This window comes from Falco biarmicus, chromosome 1 (genome assembly GCF_023638135.1).
Source record: "Falco biarmicus isolate bFalBia1 chromosome 1, bFalBia1.pri, whole genome shotgun sequence".
In the NCBI taxonomy this organism is placed as follows: Eukaryota; Metazoa; Chordata; class Aves; order Falconiformes; family Falconidae; genus Falco; species Falco biarmicus.
In genome coordinates this window covers 89,895,611-89,916,455 of record NC_079288.1, presented here as the reverse complement: position 1 = coordinate 89,916,455, position 20,845 = coordinate 89,895,611, and the positions used below count along the sequence as shown (strand labels likewise).

Genomic DNA, 20,845 nt, shown 5'->3' with positions numbered 1-20,845 from the left:
TTTTTATAGCACTCTATCATCTCAGCTTTACCAAAAAAAACCCAACCTAAGAACTGCCAGCCTAATTACAGGATGAATACTGAACTCATGCTTCTAAGTCATATGACTCCAAACATTAAGGGCATTGACGTTAGTTTGTATAAGGTATTCAAAACTACTTCATCTCCACTTTAAAATGTCTTAACCACCAAGGCCATGGCTACCCATAGTTGTGAGACTGAAGACTTGTAATACCTTACACAAAGATACTAGCCTACCTGATGGAAGGGATTGCTTCTTTCACATTCACCAAGTTACTAACAATTATTTTTTAATTGCTTTTAACCAAAACTGGCTGGATTAGCTGAAAACTCAGATTTAAATTTACTACACTAACCTCATTTATTAATACATTAGAAAAAACTCTGCCATCATAGTTGAAGAGTAGCCTCACACACACACACAGAGTGATAAACAGCTACATGAAGTGGTAAGGTCTTAAAGGGGATTTTAGTTAACAATTTAAAAAGAAAAAAAAAAAAGCTAGGAACATAATCCCTTAGCATGAACCTGAACTAAATATAAAAGCAAATATAACTCAAAACCTTAAGTTTCACAGGCAAGTACTAATCCTTAGCCAAGTCATGGTAAACGACTGTATCCATGGTTGCCACTTTGAAGGAAGGCTAAAATACACACAAGATGTAGTATTTGTTTCTAAACTAATGGGTCAGTACCTATACCTGCAAATATTAGGTCCAGGAAAGAAAAGATGGAGAGTCACCATAGCACAAAAATCTCTGGTGTTCGTTCTGTGATCATTTTCAGATGAGAATAACACTGAAATTCCTTTGAACAACTGAAAGGTAAAATGCCAATACTCTTCTTTTGAAGGGCAGGAACTATGACTGTGGGTTCCATTGCAGACAATGTAACTTTTGTCTGTGGAGGCTTTGGCCACAATGCTCATTTTTAGTTCGATGAAATGACACAGCAACAGTGTGCAACCTTCTCTCCAAAATGCTTGAAGGACTTTGCTCCTTTTTAATATGGACTTGTGTTGCAGTTATCTGAGGGTTATACAAACAATGGAGCAGAGCTTTTTCACACCACCAGAATTACAGAAGTCTTGTTACTCATACTACTTTTATCTTTTCAGAGACATGCACTGAACAGTCCTTAGCTATTTGCACTGGTTCTTAAGTTCAGGGTCACACCCGAGTTGAGTATCCTTCAGAAAATTTCATCCAAGTTCAATACATTTGTATCTGAATGATCTGAAGGTACTCAAGGAATGAAAAAGAAACTTTAAAGGCAGTAAGACAGCATCAAGAAAAAAGGCTCTGCAAGCCAAGACAGAGAGCACATGAGAGCACAGACACCAGCAGAAAGAAGCACATGAAAAGTATTCATTCTTGATTGCCAAAATTGTAATTCAGGATTGTCAAATTGGAATCTGAAAACGCACCACTATTCCCAGTTTAACTCTAAGCATCTTCTCAATAACAGCAGCTACCATATATTTTTAAAGTCCTTGTATTGAATCCTAATTGCTTTATAAAAAACACACTAAAGCCCCTGACACCAAGAAAAAAAATCCGATAGAGCTCTCCGAAATACAGCACAGGCATGCCACTACTGCTTATGAAATCCTGTGGGGACCCCTGGTGGTTCCTCTTTATTTACTCTCCCCATACTGATTTTCAGACCAAAAAAAGAGAAGAAAATACCAGCTAATGAGGAACTCATTCCCTGGTCATCAAAAAATAAAAAAGGCTGGGAGCTCTTCTTGGTACGTGTAATAAACAGATGCAGAGCTATTCAAACTTCAAGGCTAGAAGCCCTGGCAAAAGGTTTGGGTTTTTTTCTTGCTCTGGATCCTCTCAAGCAGCAGTGTCAAGGCAGCAAGGTGAGGAAGGACTGAAGTGATCTGCATCAACACCCGCATCTGGCTCATGGCTGACCTTCTTGGCTGTACTAGACAGAAGTCACCTTGTTTTTGTAAATACAGTAGCCAACCATTCTGGTCCTTTTCAATTCTGGTCCTCTTCAAAGGATTAAATAAATAAATATATCTATTAAGAAAGACTTGTGAACCTCTGATGTTAATAAAGAAGATTGTTAACGGCTTGTTTGCGTTTTTTAACAAAAACATGTTTGCTAACCAAAGGAAATTTGGTAATTTTCTTTTTTCTTTTTTTTTTTTTTAAAAAGGTATTGAAACCCTAGATGCACAAACACCACCAGAAGTGAAATGTTCATGGAATCAAGTGTGTTAGCAGTTCTGAATGCACAGCAAGTTCTCCTCACTTGAATATTCTTCCCTCCAGCTGTAAAACCTGTTTGGCTGGTTGGCAAGTGCAACTTCTAAAATTATGTGTACTATGTCAGGGTCTACAAATGGTAGACAAGTTTCTGGTAGGAGGGTCTGGAGGGCAGTTATTACTGTTAAATAGTGGTATCAAGCTGAAAGCAAGAATCGAGATGGGTATTTGATGAGTAATAAAGAAATTGGCTCCATGGGACATTATTAATTTTGAAAATTACAGAAAAAAGATTAAGCAATAGACTTCTAGCTAACAGAGTACACAAGGTCAGTTACCTTAAATGTGTTACATAATGAGATTAGGTCAGTTACCACAAGCATGAAGTTATCAGGTTGATAAATCGAATTTATTAAAAAATAATCCATACTCTACCTATCCAAAAAGCGAAAAGGTTTTTTTTTTACTGTGGTAATAATGTGAATACTCAGTGCACAGGTTGTTATGTCTCCTCAAGTGTTCTGCAGTCTTACATGCTTTGTTGCCTAAGTTAAGAGACTATTCCCATTGGCACAAAACAGAAGAAAACTGGTAAGCCTGTAAGACCAATAGCGATTTTAAGTGTTTACTCATTCTTGAGTGCTCCATATGAGAATAAAAGTTTTCTGCAAGACAAGCAGCAAAAAGTCAAATAATAATTAAAAAACAACCTTCTATTTTCTTTCCCAGAGATAGCCCTTTCCAACATTTGTAGACTCACTTTTCAGAAACTGAAAATAAGCATGTTCAGAAGCATATGGAGAAACATGCTTTTCTTTTTTCCCCAAACACATCCATGAGACACATCAATAACAAAAACCTCAGGGAAAAAGCTGCAGTAGATCAAGAACTTCAGATATAATATAAAAACCCCCAAAAATCTGGCACAGAACACAAATTTGGAGATAGGAGTGGAAGGAACGCAAACACAAACTTATCTTTCATAAAAAAAAAAAAAGTACTTCAATTTTAACTGTCAGGATGTCAAAATATTGTCACCTCAGTAGCTCTATCTGTTATTTAAACAAATTACTGAAGTGAAATTACATTTTTACTCTTTCTATTAGGAAAGATTTCTTCATTATACTGTATTGCAGTACAAACAAGCAAAATGCACATTTGAATACTTCCTCTTTCATTAACTTCTTAGAGAAATTTATCAAAATATACCAAAAATAAGAAAAAAAAATAACAGCAAGGGTTATTTTTACCAAAGGGTCTGTGCTTTAGGACTGAACTTAATTCACTTTTTAATTTACTATTCCTCCTTAGCCTTCCAGAGTAAGTCTACCCCTGTAACTAGAAAACCCAAACAAAATGCTTAACAAACAAAAAACTCTAATGTCTAGAAAGTTCAAGGGGCTAGACGCTCTGCAAGTCATTAAAAATAACCACCAGTACCCACTATGAAGTTACAAATTCTCTTCTTGCCATTCTTTCAGGAATACCTATTCAAGATCACTTACTACGTAATACAAGTAAGGACACTTCAGATGTAAACAGATTTACAACTATTTTAACAGTTTTGCCTAGAATCCTTTCTATTATGCATGAAGCCCAGCAACTTTGTCAACTCTCTTCCCTCTGATTATGACAGATATTATCAGATCATTAAGTGTGACCATTATCTCAACATTTTATGTTTTTCAGTTTCTCTCTTTTTAGAGCAGAGCACTTGCCCCAACAAATATAATTTTTTACAGTCTGTTTACAACCTTCTTATCAGAATCAAATTAAATGAGCACTGGTTTATCTAAACATTATTCTCTCAGATTACTTTTTAAAAGCTTCCAAAATGCAAAAGCAAGTTTCAAGTTAAACAGCTACTAAAATTTATAACTGTCAACTTTCCAACATTCTGAGCATCTTCAGTTTGCAGAGCCTGGCGTGTAAAAAGATGGCCTGACACCTGAACAGCTTCAGGAAATCAGGCAACACAGAACCTGCACTTTCACATTATGACATAAGGGAAAGCCTGACACAGGGAGCACAGAATTGTGAAATTGCTCTTGGAGCACGCAGGTGTAAAATCAAAATCTTAGTTTCGGGAAAATTAGCAGGGAGGGTGTGTAAGTGCTTTCACGCACATGCTCGCTACTGCTGCCGACTGCTTTCAGAGATACTGGGTTACTGCTGCTGCCAAGGAGGTGCCAAAGCAAGAAATTTAGGAATGTGCAACCTAGTGTCTGAGAATGAGGAAATTAACACTTCAAACAACTCAAACTAGCACTATTCTTTCTGGCACAAATGTCTTCAACAGTAGAGCTATTCCATTTTTTTATTGTGACCAAGTTAAAAAATATCCCTACTGCTGAATTATTGTAAGGCTTTACACTGAAAACTTGATCTGCACAGTAATACTTATCCACGTGCACATGAAGTCACTTAAATAAGGGGAGGGAAAAATATCTGAATGTTCCTAGAACGCCTTTTGGCAATGGTTGTGAATCTGGAACAGTTGTCCCAGCTTTAGTGCTTGCGTTCCAAGAATGCAACTCTGCTGTTCAAATAGCAAAGTAAGACACGCACTCACAAAGCACCCAAAGCAAAGGGGGGGGGGGGGGGGGGGGGAGAGCCAAAGCGTATATTCAGTGAATGACAGAACATACACCATGCAGTTAGACTCCGCTGTTCATAGAAGCCAGCACACAGTGGGTTCTCACTTGCAGGTTACTGAAACATCAGTTTGCGACAAACATCAGGTGTGGAAGAAGGCACAAGAGGAAATACAAGAAGAGGGCACAAGAGGAAATACAAACACAAAAGAAAAACGCAGGAAAATTCATAAAGTGGCTCAGAGCATTGCAGTCATGAAGAACAAAGATCAACAGCTTCAAGTGTTTTTTCCCCATGGAGTATTTCGATAGGCTGCTTTTTATTACAAGTCAATATTAAGTGAAAGAGGACATTTACCCCAGGATTACATTAACTCGCAAGTATGCACCACAGAGAGAACGATGGTATTGTAAACCACTCACCGAGAGGATGTTGTAAAGATTTGGGCAAAGACAGCCTTGGGAATCATGGAAGAAGGAAAATATATTTCTAGAAATACTGAAACACACATTGTGCATGACATCTACTATTGTCAGACAAAGAATTTTTAGGACTCAGATACCAATACTAAACAGAAGCAAACAAAAAACAAGCTCCATTTTTCTGGGCACTATATACTTTTTATTTTCACAGGCACTGTGAGCAGATGGAAAGTCGTATTATTTTAAGCTGTAAGTTTCAACCTAATTGCAGTTTTCCCAGAGCAGAACCACTTCCCATTTTGACAACTCAGAATACAGAGCAGCAAGTTGCATCTGCTTGCCAACCAACAAGACATTAAATTTACATCAGTTAGCCAGTGAAAGACTTATCTTAGCAAAAATGAGTGACAATTGGAGAGCTCTAGGGCCTTATTTTACCTCACAAAGGTATGTTTCCCATAACACACAAATGATATTTTTATTTTTACATTACAGTATATTGAAGTTTCCTTAAATAAACAGTATCGATAACTATCTGCTTTCAAAACTATCACACCAGCACGTCCTTCATTCCAATAGCTGTTTTTGCAAAGAAGCATCAATGTTGCCAAGGGATAACAGAACATAAAACCCTTCACAGTTCCACCAAGAAGCAAGGCGTCCAAAAGCAAAAAGCACCAATACTTCTGATACTTAATCATGAACTTCATTTCTTTCACAAACTCTGTACCAGGAACCTCAGAGGTCCCACAACGTCAAAAGATTGTCCTAAAACCCAAATGATTAGCATTTCAGGAAATCTTTCAAAAAATATTTTTAAGTGGCTATTCTAACACAGTTTAGCACCAGAAACATTTTTAATTTGGTTTTAAGGCCTTGTTTTACTTGGTTGAGCACTTTAAAGTGTGACACAGCAAATTTACTATTCAACACTGAACACATCTATTTTGCTACCAGCACACCATTTCCCACTGTCACACTTGCAGCTGTTCATTTCGGGTGAGAACCGATACATACTTGCTTTACAGTCAGCTCCACGGTTCTGGATAGGGAAAGGAAAGGATTTTAGGTAAGCAGGGAAAACAACGCGAAAGAACGCCACCGCTCTACAATCTTAACCTCGCTGACGAGCACCTTCCTCACGGAAGGGGCTCCAAGAGCCCGCTGCCTCACGCTCCCGTGCAGCTGCCGCCTCACGAACCGAGCGGTCAGCCCAAGGCGACCAGCGCTTCCCCCCTGCTGCCGTGCGGCGGCTGCGAGTCTCCCCCGGCCCTGCCGTGGGCGGGAGCGCTACCACACAGCACCCACAGCCGGTAACAAGAGGTGACAGGCCGTGCAGGCCGCGGGGCGCTCCCCCTCACGCCGGCCCGCCCGGTCCGGGGGAGGCCGGCCCACAAGCCGAGGGATTCGTGAGGGAAGCACCTTGCCGGCCCCTTCCCTCCCGCCGGCCGCAGGGCGAGGGGGGCTCGCTGAGAAAGCCGTGCGGCGGCGGCGGCGGCTGCCCCCTCCTCTCCTCTCCTCCCCCCGCCCCGCCGCGGGCGGGCTGGAACCCCTACCCGGGCCCCGCTCGCGCCCAGGGCGGCGGAGGAGCGCCGAGCGGCCCGCTCGCGGCGCCTCCTGTCACGTCGCAGTGCCGCGGTGGCCGTCCCGCGCCGCGGCCCTCCGCCGAGCGGAGCGAAGGGAAGAGAAGGGAGGCGAGCCGAGCCCCGCCCCTACCTGTCCGGGTGGCGCCGCCTGCTGCTCCCCGCGGAGGCGCTGGGTCATCCTCCTGCAGCGGCGGGGCGGGGTCGCGGAGACGCCGCGGACACCGTCTCGGCCCCCGGCCCAACGGTCGCTCTGGCAGCTAGCCCCGCCCCCGCGGCCTGGGGGCGGGGCTTCCTGCCACGCACGCGCGCCGCCGCTCGGCGCCAGCCGAGCAGCCGGAGTTGGCGTCACCACTGCCGCCTCTACTTCCGGTTCCGGCGGTCCGCCGCCGATACGGGTCCGTCTTGTCCCGTCCCGTCCCGCCGTCCCGCCGTCCCCCGGAAGCCGCGCGCGCGGATGGGCGCGGCCTCCCTGTGGCTGCTGAGGGGAGCGGCTGTTAGGCGCGCGCCCCGTGGGGGAGCGGGGCTGCGGCTGCGCTGGGGCGTCGGGCTCCCTTGTCACACCGGAGGCTCCGCTGTAACGCGGGAAGCGGCTCTTTCTGGGAGGGCTGGTTACGGGCGCAGGCTGCAGCTCGCCGCTGCGCAGAGCGGGCGGTAACGGGGGAGCGCGAAACCGCCGTGCCTCATGCCGAGGGGATAGCGGTTTCCCCGGTGAAGGAGGCGGCTCGGTACATCGCGGCATCGCTTGGCTAAACCAAGACGCGTCAAACTCGAGGGGCACGGCGCGCCCTGACCAAGCCCATGCGCCGATGAAAGGCGGCGCTGGGGCTGAGCACGTAGCCCCGGTGCACCACCGGCCTGAGTCGGGCCGAGCCCTGTCTGGGCCTGCCGCGGTACTGAGGCCAGGAAGGAATTTACTCAAGGTACATGGACAGAACACAGGTTCCAGCAAAAAAATGATAAAACATCCGTAGGTTCACTTATATAAAAGGGTAACAAGACAAAACACTGCCTTGTAGCGTGCACACAGGGGAATGGATCGAGACAATTAGAAGACTGAAAAAAAGCGTTTTGGCTCGCGAACATTTGCTTGCACGCTCTGTTAACGCGCACTTGCACTTTTGATTAGGGAGTGGCGGAGCCCCAGGTACCGCCTGGGAGCCAGCTGCCGCGGGCGGCCCGGCTCTCCCGGGGCAAACCCCTCCCCGGGGAAGTCCCTGAGCAGAGACGTACCGCCGGTGCCAGGCTGCGCGGTCTGCTGGGTTGTAGTTGGTACCTGACAGATTTATAGTTGATTCATTATTATAATGATTATTATTGCTATTATTATTGTTTAATCCCTAAACGCAAGTCCCAAGGAGAGCGGGCGCCCCGTCTCCCCGCCCCGCCGCGGCTGCGCGCAGGCGCCGCCGGAGCCCCGCCCCCGACCGTGCGTTACCACGGTGAAGCACCGCTAAGGCGGGAAGGGCGGTCGGGCAGACCTGTTGCCCCGCCCCGGCACAGGTCGACCAATGGGAGATGAGCTGCGGGGCGGGCCCGCCAATAGGGGTTGGGGGGCGGGCTCGCGGCGGGCGTGAGGCTCCGTTGAGCGGCAGTGGCAGCGGCGTGCGCAGCGGGGAGGTATGCTGGGGTGGCGGTGGGGCGGGCCGGGCGTGGGGCTGCCGGCAGCAGCCGCCTGTCTCAGCCGCCCTGAGGCGGGGGGTTCCCAGTTGCCACTCTCGCCCTGGCACCGGTCTTGCCCTAGCTGTGCGGAGGCGGTGGCCTGGTGGGGCCCGGCTGGGGAGCGCGGCCCTGCCGGGCGCCTGGCCGGGTGGGGGCCTGCCCTGGGGCAGGTGGGCACTGCGCGGTGCTGCTTGATGGCCGCCCGGTCGTGGCCTAGCCGTGCGATTCGGGTTTGTCGCCTCGCTTTCTCGGCGCCGAGCGTAGGACGGGCCGTCTCGGGGTGTGAATTGTGCCCTGGCGCACAAGCCGCCTTCGTGCGTGTCCGTGATGGATAAAATGACTTCTTGTCCAGGGGCTTGGGAGGCCAACGCCCTGCCAGCACTGGTGGGCTTTCTCGGACTCGTATTTCTCATGCCACGGGTAAAAATAAGCCACCCAACTTGTACAGTATGTACTCTGTTTGACTGAACTGTACCTTACCATCCACAGGCTGCTTATTGACTGTACATATCTGCACAGAACAGCGTGCAGTAGGAGCCCTAAGCTATGCCTAATGCCGCTGGTTTAGCAGTAGTACAGCATAGGTTGTTTCATAAGCAAAGCGGGGGCAGGAAGAGAACTTAGTAAAGCCATGTGAAGTTAAAACTGAGACCCATCTACTATGTTTTACTATTCCCCAAAAGAGAATACTGATGTTGATGTTGAGTCTGTGGGGGGGTGTTTTTTGTTTTTTCTTAGAAGTGCAACTTGACACTCAGTTATCTGTTCTTCAGTGCAAAATGTTAAGATGCTAAGACACTTCAGGCCTGTCATTTTCAGTTTTTTCTCTCCTGGCCTTTATCCTTAGTTGCGGTTGTTTTCCCATCTACTGTTTTGCGGAAAAGATTACTTCACTTCTCTTGTATTTTGTCTTGCTACACTAATCAAGCTTATTCATTTTAGTCTTCTTTCATGGTATGGATCCTTCATCTTCCTGAGACTTTAGCAGCATCTGTGTCTGATGCATGGTAATTCTGTTACAAAAAAATGGTCCCAAATCAGGGAGAAGAGCCTCACTTGAGATGGGTGTGTAGTATGGACTGTTAGGGTCTCCTCTCGAAAGGAAGTAGAGTTCAGCAAAGCACAAGTGCTGTTAGTGCTCTCAAATGAGGCTTGGAAGCAGAAAAGCTTAGAAACCTTTGTCTCTTTCAGCTTACAGAAACTTCCTCAGGGTATGGAAGTTCTTTCTCATGTAGAAAAGATGATCTTTTAGTCCACTCTGAATTTGTTTTGACATGTATCACTTTGGTCTTTGTTTTGCCAATTCTGTTTGCTGTTCTGACACCTCTATATTGCAATCCTTTCCAAGTGCAGCTCACTAATATCTTGTTTTTACCAAAGTGTTTTTTGACACAGAACCTTAAACACCATCAGCATTCATCTGAGTAATCTGTTTAATCTCAAAAGGTAGTCTAAGTGGTCAGATAGTATATCTAAAATACCGATTTATACCATTCTTTAATTAATTTATAAGCAACATGGAAAAATAAATTATCTTTGTTTTCAGTCAGAATTAGGGTCACGCTTTTCCACATTGAATAATGATTTAAACTTGATGGGGACCTCTTGAATTCAGTCCATTTTTGGCTTCGTTATAGTGACTAACTTCCAAAATACTGGATTTGGTGCTTCTTGAGAAAAGACAGGGTGGGATCCCACCGTCATAGTTATTCCAAGTAAAGCTGAATGAAAGATTGCTAACCAGATGTTATAGCTCTGTATGATGTGTGCTAGCTGATTCAGAAGATATGGCATTGACTGCTTGCTTTATTTGAAGATAAACACATTCCTTTTTTTATACTGTCTGTCAATATAAAAGATTAAACTCATTTTAGCAATGCAGACCTTTTTCTACACCAAGTGAGCCAACTGTACCAAAATAGAATTTAGACTAAAAGTAGATGATTTACAGAAAAGCTGCAAAGCATGTGACACAACTGAAAAGACAAATGGATTAACATTTTGAGTTAAAAAAAAAAGTAATATGACCTGGCAGGCTGATGACTAACTACAGCTAACTAAATCTGGTGTGTGCATTTTTTGCCTAGTACTCAAGTGAGATGCCTTAAGAAGATAACTATGGATAAATATATTAAAGTGCGAAAGATTGGAGAAGGATCCTTTGGGAAAGCAATTCTTGTCAAAGCTAAAGAAAATGGCCAACAGTATGTTATTAAAGAAATAAACATCTCTAAGGTGAGTGATTATTATTTATTACTGACTCATTCTTTTTGTATTTCTGTTGTCAAATTTTTATATTTTTTTTTTCTTAAGATGTCAAATAAGGAGAGAGAAGAATCAAGGAGAGAAGTTGCTGTGTTAGCTAACATGAAACATCCAAATATTGTCCTGTACAGGGAGTCATTTGAAGGTAAGATTAATTAATGTGGCAGAACCTGAAGTAATCTTAGTAAGTGACTGTCCATGCCCTGCTTACTGCATTTTAGTATAAATTAGTGTGTTTTTTCTCTTTAATCAGTCTTTTTCATACTTTTATTACTTATTTCTGTTCTTTTTGGTTGTTGGGTTGTTTTTTTTTACAATTCCCATGCACTTTTAAAAATAATAGTAATAAAAAAAGAAGTGCAACACTTAAACAGAAATATTCATGTCTCTTCCTTACATGCATCAGTTTTGGTTGATGCTTAAATGAAAGCGTTATGTTCTGTTTCTCCAAAGTGTGAGTCTCCTTGAGTACTTGTGTATACCCTAACGACTTCAATGTTTGTGTACATCATTAAAATTTGATGTCTAAATTTGGGTACTGATAACCTAGCAAGAGCAATTTTATCTCAAAGTCTGTTGTCTTAGAATGCAGTCTTCAGTAATTTCAGTCATAGCTTGGCTTTCAGAGCTGGAAAAATAGATGAGACTGTTTACTTCACCAAGCTATAAAGGAAGGAGAAGTGTAGTTCTACATAGTTTTCACAGTGAATGTCTTGGGAAATGAGCAGAAGGTATAGGTTAAAATACTACTAAAACCCCCCAAATATTATTTGAGATACTGTTCAGGAGCACTGCTCTTTTCTCCTTCCTTTCTGCTGTCTTTCGTGTCTTTTGGGGGATTTTATTTTTTCTATTCATTGAAACAGACATAGTTTTCTGGTTTATAAATCCGTGCTTCTGTCTTCTCTGTAATAGAGGCCTGTTGTTTAAGACTGCTTTTTTTTCTTTTTTCCTCTTACAAGGTAGATCCTGTAATCTGTACTTCACAAGACTTCATGTTGCATATTTAGTAGTAAAGCACATTGACTTTGAACATGCTGATTTGCTTCATAAAACAGAGTTATTTCAACAATAGAAATCCAGACTCCTAGGATTTAAAATAATACTTATTATAAAGCTTAATCAAGGTACAAACAGCAGTAAGCACAAAAGAAAAATCCTGGGTTTGATGTTTTGAAAGATCAATTTCAGAAGCATTCTGCGAAAGTGAAATTTAAGTTAGTTAAATGGTTTAATTAATTTTGACTGTATTTAGAGTTTTTTAAGTGCTGTGATTATAGCTCATAAAATGAGGGGGGGTTTTGAGCAGCGTTTGATTGATTTTATGCATTTATTCAGCTTTTCTCGAAATCATGCCTAATACATGAGTAGTGTAGTTCTTGTGGTTTTGGTAACTTCCAATTTGCTTCTGCCTAATATCAGTGACTGGAAAAGATTGCGCTGGGGAACAAAACTAACTCTGAATTGTGTTGTAAATGTACATACCTTCTAGTGGAAACTTGCATAGAATTTTTGGATGTCTCCCCAGATCTCATTCAAAAATGAGAAATTAATTATTTCCATCTGTCATTGTCTGCTGGAAGTTTTCTCATTGGTCTTCAGTCTCTGAAATGAACTCTGTCTGGTATGAGAGAGCTAGTGATTGTCACGTCCTTGCACTTAGTTTGAGTAATGCCTTGTCCAGGTAAAACTTCCAGAAAGAATTAGGCAAATAGAGGCAACTACCTAAATTAGGACTTTAAGGTCTCTGTTTTTAGAGGAGGGGATCTATAGGAGGTTTGAAAGCATATTGAAGAATGGGTTTATATTGCATGTATAAAAGTGACACTTAGAATTTCATAGTGGTTTTGAACAGCATTTGGGGGCATTGGTTCAGCAGATGTCATTTTTTTTTCTCTACATATCAAAATAGTCTGCTCTTACCAAAAATGGGAAACTTACATTGTGAAACTCAAAACAATAAAAGCTTTTTTTGCTTGAAGTTTGAGAAAAGGACTAATAAGTGATATCTGAAGCTGCATGTAAAAAGGTTAGTATTTTTGTTGATTTTTCTGTGACTGCAGTGAAGATACTTGGAAAGTCACGTTAAAGATGGGCCTTTTCTTTCCTTTTGAAATGCTGTGGTTTATTTTACAGAAAATGGTTGTCTCTACATAGTGATGGATTACTGTGAAGGAGGAGACCTGTTTAAAAAAATAAATGCCCAGAAAGGAATCTTATTCTCTGAAGATCAGGTAACAGCAAGCTGCTGCTATAGTGCTTTGTTTGCGTGATACTTTTTCATGAGTTTTAAATTGTTTTGGTTCAGTTTGGTAGATGTGTTTGGTTAATCTAATAGGATGTTCTCAAGATTCTCATTGCCATCAGTCACAGTAGTATGTTAAAAACAGAAACAGTAGCTGGAAATCCTGCGTATGTTACTTGGGGCTGTCTGTATGTGTAAGGTGCTTTAAAAAAAGTTGGATCTCTTGCAGAGTGAACCATATCTGAGAAATGCAAAATAATGAAGGACAACATTAATATTTTTAAACCTCTGCATTTATTTTTTTTAGAAGATATAATGGCACAGGATTTTTGTTTTGTAACACTGATTTTCATTTATCAGAAGCATAAAATAACATATATTTGTAAGTATAATAATATAAAATATGGCAATATGAAGTTGACATAATTCAAAAGTTTATTTTTTCCATTAGAAAAAAAAATATTGTATCAGAAGTATGCCAGCAGATTTTATTTTCCCACAATACTGGTTATGAAGTAATTTGTACCATAGGAGAATTTGCAATAAACAAGAGGATTTTAGGTACAGATTCGATTAAGTGAAAATAGATTACGTTTGATTCAAAGTTTTGGTTAGAACTGACACATTTCCTTGTTTATAAATTCTGTGCTTGTGTCTGCATCCAGAAGGATCTCAATTTACCTGTGGCTGGAAAGACTTAGTAGTATATTAGGCCTGTGCTGTATTTAGAATAGGGTAATCGTGAAACAATTTGGATGTAATTTGCAAAGCATTTAATTTTTCTAATTTGGGCTTACTTTTGCAAGATGAACTTATAGTGGAAAACTTAAAATTCCTCCTTGCATTATACTGTAATTTTGATATAGATGTACTTCTAAGTTGGGAACGTGAAACCACTATTCTCACGGAAAAGTTTTTGCCATTGGTCACTTTTTGCAAATTTGTAAAAATCACAATTTAAAAACAAAAGTGTTTTGTTGGCTTGTTTATAATCTTCTATTTATATGTTGTTTGTTGCTTTTCTCACTGAAATCTCCTTTGTACTGTTACTCTTTCTGAGGTAAAATATATAAAATTACTGTATGATAAAGTAAGAGTCTCTAAACATCAGTATGGCTTTCTAGGACTGGTTGGTTGACTGCAGGAAGAGTACTGGTTACAGTAAAAGTACAGTCTTTAAGATGCAAGTTTTATGTCAAACATTTTAGCTGATGAAATTCATATTGCATACTTTTGCTATGTTTATATGTAATGAAACTAGTGGTCTCAGGTTTAATATCTAATTCAGGTAAGATGCATCTTTCATTAAAAAGCTTGCATTGAAGTACTCTTAAGGTTTTAGTTATTCTATGGTATAAACAAAGTTTTATGGGAAAAGGGTAAAATCTTGAGTTATAATTATAAAACTGATATGATAATGTCTTCAGTTGTGTAACTGGGGATGCTTTCAGCTAAATAACAATGCTGATGTTGCATTTTCTTTTATGCATAGATTCTGGATTGGTTTGTACAAATCTGTTTAGCACTAAAACACATACATGACAGAAAAATCTTGCATCGGGACATAAAGTCACAGGTATGTAGGTAACTATTTTTTTAACTGAATTTACCTCCAAAGTTATTTCATTCATCTCTTGCTAGTGTAAGTTGGGAAATTATGGAAAATAAGTCTTTTACATAAGCACTTCTAATAACGGTAACACGTTTTTTTCTTCAGAATTATCTGGAAAAGGTTTATATGGTATTTGTACAAACAGATGAGTCTGTTTGATGCAGCTACTTCAGCATTACTCATATATTTATGTGTGGGGACAGAACAGGTTATGTTTTAGAATGTGTAATACAGTGTTTAATTTGAAGAAGTAGGACAAGAGTAAGTCAGGTGTTTGATAGTAGTCAGTAACACTTTTGCTAGTGACTTCAGAGTGATCAAATAGTGAAAAACTATTCTTCCCATAACATGTTGAGAACAAAAATTGTGCAATTGTATGAATGTTTTAATTAACAGACTTCTTAACATTTCTATATCAAGAACATATTTTTAACCAAAGATGGAACAGTACAACTGGGAGATTTTGGGATCGCCAGAGTTCTTAACAGGTAATTCCTTTTTGATGCTGTTCTCTAACTTAATTGAAATCACTTTGATCTAGGAAAACACAATCTGTGCACTTCATATAACTAGTTAACATTCATTCTTATTTTTTTCTTAGTACTGCAGAGTTGGCTCGCACTTGCATAGGAACGCCATACTATTTGTCACCTGAAATATGTCAGAACAAACCTTACAACAATAAAAGGTACTAATAAGCATTTTATTAAACCTTTTTGGTAAGGAAAGTGAATTCTTCTAGAAATCTGAAGATGTTCTGCTCTTATGATGATGAATAGCTGTTCATCTTTTATCTGAGAAGGTACTGAGTCTCACTGTACAAGCAGGACCTTAGTAGGTCTGTGCAGTACAAAGCAATGTGATGCAGAGATGACTTAGCTTAATGCTCTGAATTCTAGACCTAGTAGTGTTCTGAATTATGGTTTTACATTTGCCTACCTGCACAACAGTTGTACCGCCTTAATTTATGCAGTACGAATGTGAAATTGTGTTAACGATGAAATCACAAACACAGTAATTGGATTCTCTAAGCACATGCATAGATCGATGGCTCAGCTTGCTTCAGTTAACAAAAGTTACATGTTTGCTATCCTGGCAGTAGGCTGTATCTGATAACAGCATCCCTAATGTAATTAAAATAGTCATTATCAATTTAGTCTTATACTGTGCTGGGCTGTTTCATCTATTGCTGTGAGTGCCTTACACTAGTTTCAGTTGGTTTCTTAAAAAATAATAATTATTGCAGTTCCTTGTCCCTTAATTTCTTCAATATGGGTTAGAATACCATTGGATAATAAATCCAAATTCTGTAATCCTGTAATGAGCGAGGGTAAGGTAAGTCAATGGTAAACAGCAAATTTGACTTTGAGAATTGTAGTTGCTGAATTAGGTGGTGAGTTTTGTTTGGGTTTTTTGTTTGTTTAATCCAAAGACCTCAGGCAAATGTATATATTTAAAGAAAATAAAGCCCTTGTCAATATTTTGTCCCATTTCTGTGACTGGGTTGGTTCAGGTAAAAAGGTCTGAATAAAATCTGGAGCCAAAGTAACCTCATCTGATTTTAGGTTGACCATATTTTTGGGTTGCTGAACTTATTTATTTTGAGGGGGAGGGGGGTGTGTTGCGGGTGTGGGAGTGGGGGGGGTGGTATGAAGGGTGGAAGATGTACGTACAAGGGAGGGTGTACATACTCAAAATACATTTTCCCTTTCAAAGACAGGTTTCACAGATATGTTACTTGGCAATGTTATACCTAGAACTAATTCTTAACATACATTCTCTTTGATTTAGTGATATATGGGCCCTTGGTTGTGTTCTCTATGAAATGTGTACACTTAAACATGCGGTGAGTAGAAACTTCCTCTATCTTTAAAAGAACAGTGATTTCAAACAGGAATTTTTCTTGATGTTATACAAATGTCTTTCAGTTGATGAAAAGCTTTCATGGTGACTGTTTAAAATTACCTTCAACAGTCTTGTCTCCTCTTCCTATACTGACCATTGTTTTCCATCTGTGTTTTGGTTCATGTCAATCTCTCCATAAATCTTAGTACTGTGTATTTTGTTTCCAGTGCAATTTTTTTAATTAATTGTATTAGCAGAAAAAAACCCCTAGGTGTTGCAACAAATGATGCTGTGAATAATGTTCCTTTATTTCGAAAGAAAATTGATGTTTTCATTGAAAGTCTGAATTTGGACTGTCGGCTTTTATGCAACTGGACTAATGCATTTCTATTTAGAACAGTTAGAAAAAACTCTCAAGGTGAAAGATTTGCCTTCCTCACCCCCCCACCCCCTTTGTGTGGGTGTTGTTTTGAAGGGAAGATAACCCATTTTTTTCTGTCATGTTTTGGGATTTTGTATGGGTTTTGTTTTGGTTTTTTAATAGCTATTTTCATTAAAAGAAAAAATACAACATGAAAATCAGAAAAAAAATTCAAGGGATAAGGATTTCATTTTATTTCAAGCTTTTGTAATTTCTTATTGCTTGGTCTTTCCTGTGGCAACAATGTTGCCTTTCTGAGAGTTGATGGCAATAGGTTGTTTTCCATGAGCCCGGCGATAAGTACTGTTTCATTTTTATTGTACAAAGGAATTGAAATGGTGTGCTTGCTTTCCTGAGCTTAAGTTGAAGTCTAAGCATTCCTTTGGATTTTACAGTGAATGAGTGCGAATGCGTTATATTTTTTTATTTGAAATGTGGCTTTTCTAAGAAGGGCAGAAGACATGATGGTTCAAAGTGTTTGAGAGAGGACATCAAGCAGATAATTATAGATTTACTTTATCCTTAATTTTATATCATTGTCACTGTAGATCTGGAGGGAAATAATTATTTGTTAGCAAAGCTTATATGTCTATAGTACGAAACATCTGTATTCTGATGTATTTATAATCAGAATACTTGGCAGCACATTATTTTGAACTGCTGCTGTAAACTGTTGATGGCCTTGAAATTTTGTTTGGTATGTTGAGGCAGGGGAAAGTGTGTGTTGTTTTGGTGGGTTCTTTTATTTACCTCATGATCTTTATATGCAGCCTTGCATGTGGACAGACAGTAAGTAATACATAGTAACTGTTTTCTTTCTTATATGATACAGTTTGAAGCTGGTAACATGAAAAACTTGGTACTGAAGATAATCTCTGGACCTTTTCCTCCTGTTTCTACACATTACTCCTATGATTTACGTAATCTGTTGTCACAGTTATTTAAAAGGAATCCTAGGAATAGACCATCAGTAAACTCCATATTGGAGAAGAACTTTATAGCCAAACGAGTTGAAAAATTTCTCACACCACAGGTATGGAGTTAGTTTTAATTCTAATTTTGCTAAAAACATCATAGGACTTTTCTTTTTCTTCATTATAATGTTAATATACTATGTGGAGAAATTGGAGTAATGGTATTCCCTAGAGCTTTTAAGAGACACTTTCAGTGGAGGAAAAGAGTTTTGCTATGAACTTTATAGAAGAATCTCCAATTACTTAAGTATTTGGTAGCTTCCACAAACAAATTAAAATAGTAATTTTTGTAAATGCATTGCCTTGTGTGTTTTTCTATATAGTGAGGAATTATGAGTGAGATGATTATTTCATTGGATATGCATTTTTTCATAAAATGGTGCTGTCAATGACTTCAGCATCCCTGCTTTATCATAATTTCTTCAATCGTTTTTTTGTTTGGAATTTGGAATGGTCTGAAAGCATGTTCTATGAAGTATTACTAATTAAACTAATACTTAAATATCTTCATGTTTAAATGTATCACATGTATATAACCTTGAGGAAGTTGCTCACTATTCTGTTTAGAATCTGTTGATATCATTTGACATCTATTCATGTCCTTTTATGTAAATTTAATCAAAAGAGATAAAGATTAGCAAGTGAATAATAGTGGTATGAGGTAAATAAATGTAGACAAATTTTAAACTAATAATAGTTTAAAGTTCCAATGAAAGATAAGATTCGTAAGTTTTTACAGATAAGTTTGTTCTAACTTTTACAACAGTAATAGCTTGATCTGATTTTATTTCCAGTAGCTAAAATGGATATGATATTTTTATTTGGAGTTAGTGAGGCAAAATGTAATTAATAATAGAGTACTAATTTCTCCTAGATCGAGTATGAATACTTGCACACAATTTTCCCAGCTGGATCACTAACACGTTTGACTTAGAGATGCTACCTAATCTTAAAAACAACAGAAGAAACCCACACCCAGAAAACACCTTTTACTAAATGTATCAATCCCTGGTCCTGGTACATTCATGTTCAGCTGGAGGTGGTTGTTCTGTAACACGGCTGTAATGCCTGTTGCCTTTCAGTTTCATCTGTGGCTAATGCTGTGTTCCTCTGCCTAAGTTTAAAAGAGATTTTCTGTGTTGACATCTTCAGTGGGTTGCAACTACTGCTGAAATTCTGCTCTTAAATGACAGGAAAGCAGTCTTCCAGTTTTACATAAATTGTTTCTTAATGTTCATGGTTAGTAAGTTACATTAAACAGTAGATCTCAATTAGCATACATTTAAAATAAATAAAAAAGGGCTTTCTGAAAGGTACTGAAGAGTTTCTTTTATGTTTCTTTTCTGTCAGAAGCTGCATTATCATGGAAACATCACACTTCACTTGTTACAGCCTACCACCTAAATTAAAGCTTCAAGATCACTGAAATACCACTAGTAGGAGACCACTCACATGTGTGACTTCTTGCTTACAGAATCTTTTGATGAGAGAGACTGTACAGGTTGAAAAGTTTCTCTGCTATCATGTGCAGAGTCCTAAGTTCTGCACTCTGGTTCTTGGGGTTTTTTTCAGTTTTAACTCTTCAGCATCCATTATAACTGACTGGTAGCCTCCAAGCAAACAGTCTGGATAGTTCAAGATTCTATAAAGACTATTCCTTAAAACCTTGGGGTTTAGTGACTGTACAGTTAACATTGCTGTCGGTTGTTGTCAGAACATTAAGTAACACATTCCTGGCATGCCCAGTCTCTAGAAAGGTGGTCTGTAGTATGGTCATTATCTGTCTGTTAGTAGCTTTACTGTTGTAAAAAATACCTTTGCAGTTCCCATCCTTTGAATGTTCTGTATTGGTAGCACCAGCTGCAGCACTCTTGATTCAAGCAGGATCTTGGAAAATGAGAACATGGTGCTGGCTCAGCTAAAATTCAGTCTTACGCCATATCTTGTGGGGAGTGAACACTGGCTATAAACAGTGCCTGGTGAGGCAAATATGAGCAAGGCAGGGCTATGTGACATTACCCTGTAATACTCTCCCAACCTTCATTTTTTGTTGTCTCATTTGCATCAGCTCAGGAAAGCATCTTCTTTGGTATTTTGTCATCCTCAATAGATTTCTCATCTGTTAGCTTATCTCATTTCTCCGTGAACCTGGTTAAGTTTTCATGATCAGTGAGAAATTCACAGGTCTGCTATTTGTTGCAGAAAGGATCAACTCTGTATTCTAAACCTTCCTCCTTATATTCAGTTGCACCCCACTTCTTATATTGGTATTACCATTTGCTGCGCTTGTGTGTTTCTCTGCAAAATCACATGGTATTTTAGACCTGTCACATTACATCTCAGTCATCTTTTATAGGCTGAAGAGCAAGCTTATTTGTCCTCTGTACTGAAGCTTTTCAACACTTTCAATTATCCTTACTGCTCTTTGAACCTTTTTCATTTCTGCTACATGGTTTTTGAGGTCTTGGGTTCAGAACTACATACAATATTCGAGATGTTGGCCTGTTAATGTTTGAATGCTGTCTGTCAAGGCTCCAATTTTTTACTCCAGTAAAGCTGTTTTCCACATTTTATTATGTTAATCTGATATGCCTGACAGCATACCATATCTGTTGTTCCTAGATAGCCACATATTTTGTCATCTTTGCATCTTGAGAAGGACAGAGAAACTTAAAAACTGTAAATATTTTTAAAGGACTGTTTTTTTGACACAAGCTGCCTGAGATATTGAAGTGAAATTTCAACTATACAGAAATCTAATATGAACTATATGTAAAACTATGTTGATGCTTACATTAACTTTCTTCTAGATTCTTAGCTAGTTCATAAATGAAGTAATGTGCCACCTAGAAGTCAGACTAAATTGCTCTTTTGAAAAATATTTGAGCAATTATGCCAAAAATGTTTGAAAATACCAAATCCAGCTTCATATTAATGTTAGTGATGCTAAATTGAATACATGAAGTTGAGTATCCATT

General features: G+C 39.7%; 2 protein-coding genes across 11 annotated transcripts in view; one reads left to right on the top strand and one right to left on the bottom strand.

Moving 5' to 3' along the window:
* Window positions 1-7,133, bottom strand: part of CLCN3 (chloride voltage-gated channel 3) — a 70,825-nt gene extending 63,692 nt beyond the window's left edge. For 4 of the 5 annotated variants that reach the window (XM_056346198.1, XM_056346236.1, XM_056346244.1 and 1 more), the window contains exon 1: window positions 6,977-7,133. The gene's annotated coding sequence lies outside the window, so the exon portion shown is untranslated. Of the gene's footprint in view, window positions 1-6,277; window positions 6,303-6,976 lie in introns of all 5 variants that reach the window. The other variant, XM_056346207.1, reaches the window with a different exon arrangement.
* Window positions 7,134-8,397: 1,264 nt separating this feature from the next.
* Window positions 8,398-20,845, top strand: part of NEK1 (NIMA related kinase 1) — a 49,077-nt gene continuing 36,629 nt past the window's right edge. For all 6 annotated transcript variants that reach the window (XR_008822992.1, XR_008822993.1, XM_056346152.1 and 3 more), the window contains exons 1-9: window positions 8,398-8,463; window positions 10,593-10,740; window positions 10,819-10,915; window positions 12,907-13,004; window positions 14,508-14,591; window positions 15,048-15,115; window positions 15,229-15,315; window positions 16,419-16,473; window positions 17,726-17,926. Coding sequence is in view for 4 of the 6 variants with exons in the window: in XM_056346152.1 (XP_056202127.1) it covers window positions 10,624-10,740; window positions 10,819-10,915; window positions 12,907-13,004; window positions 14,508-14,591; window positions 15,048-15,115; window positions 15,229-15,315; window positions 16,419-16,473; window positions 17,726-17,926 (807 nt within the window). In the remaining 2 variants the exon portion in view is untranslated. The remainder of the gene's footprint in view (window positions 8,464-10,592; window positions 10,741-10,818; window positions 10,916-12,906; window positions 13,005-14,507; window positions 14,592-15,047; window positions 15,116-15,228; window positions 15,316-16,418; window positions 16,474-17,725; window positions 17,927-20,845) is intronic.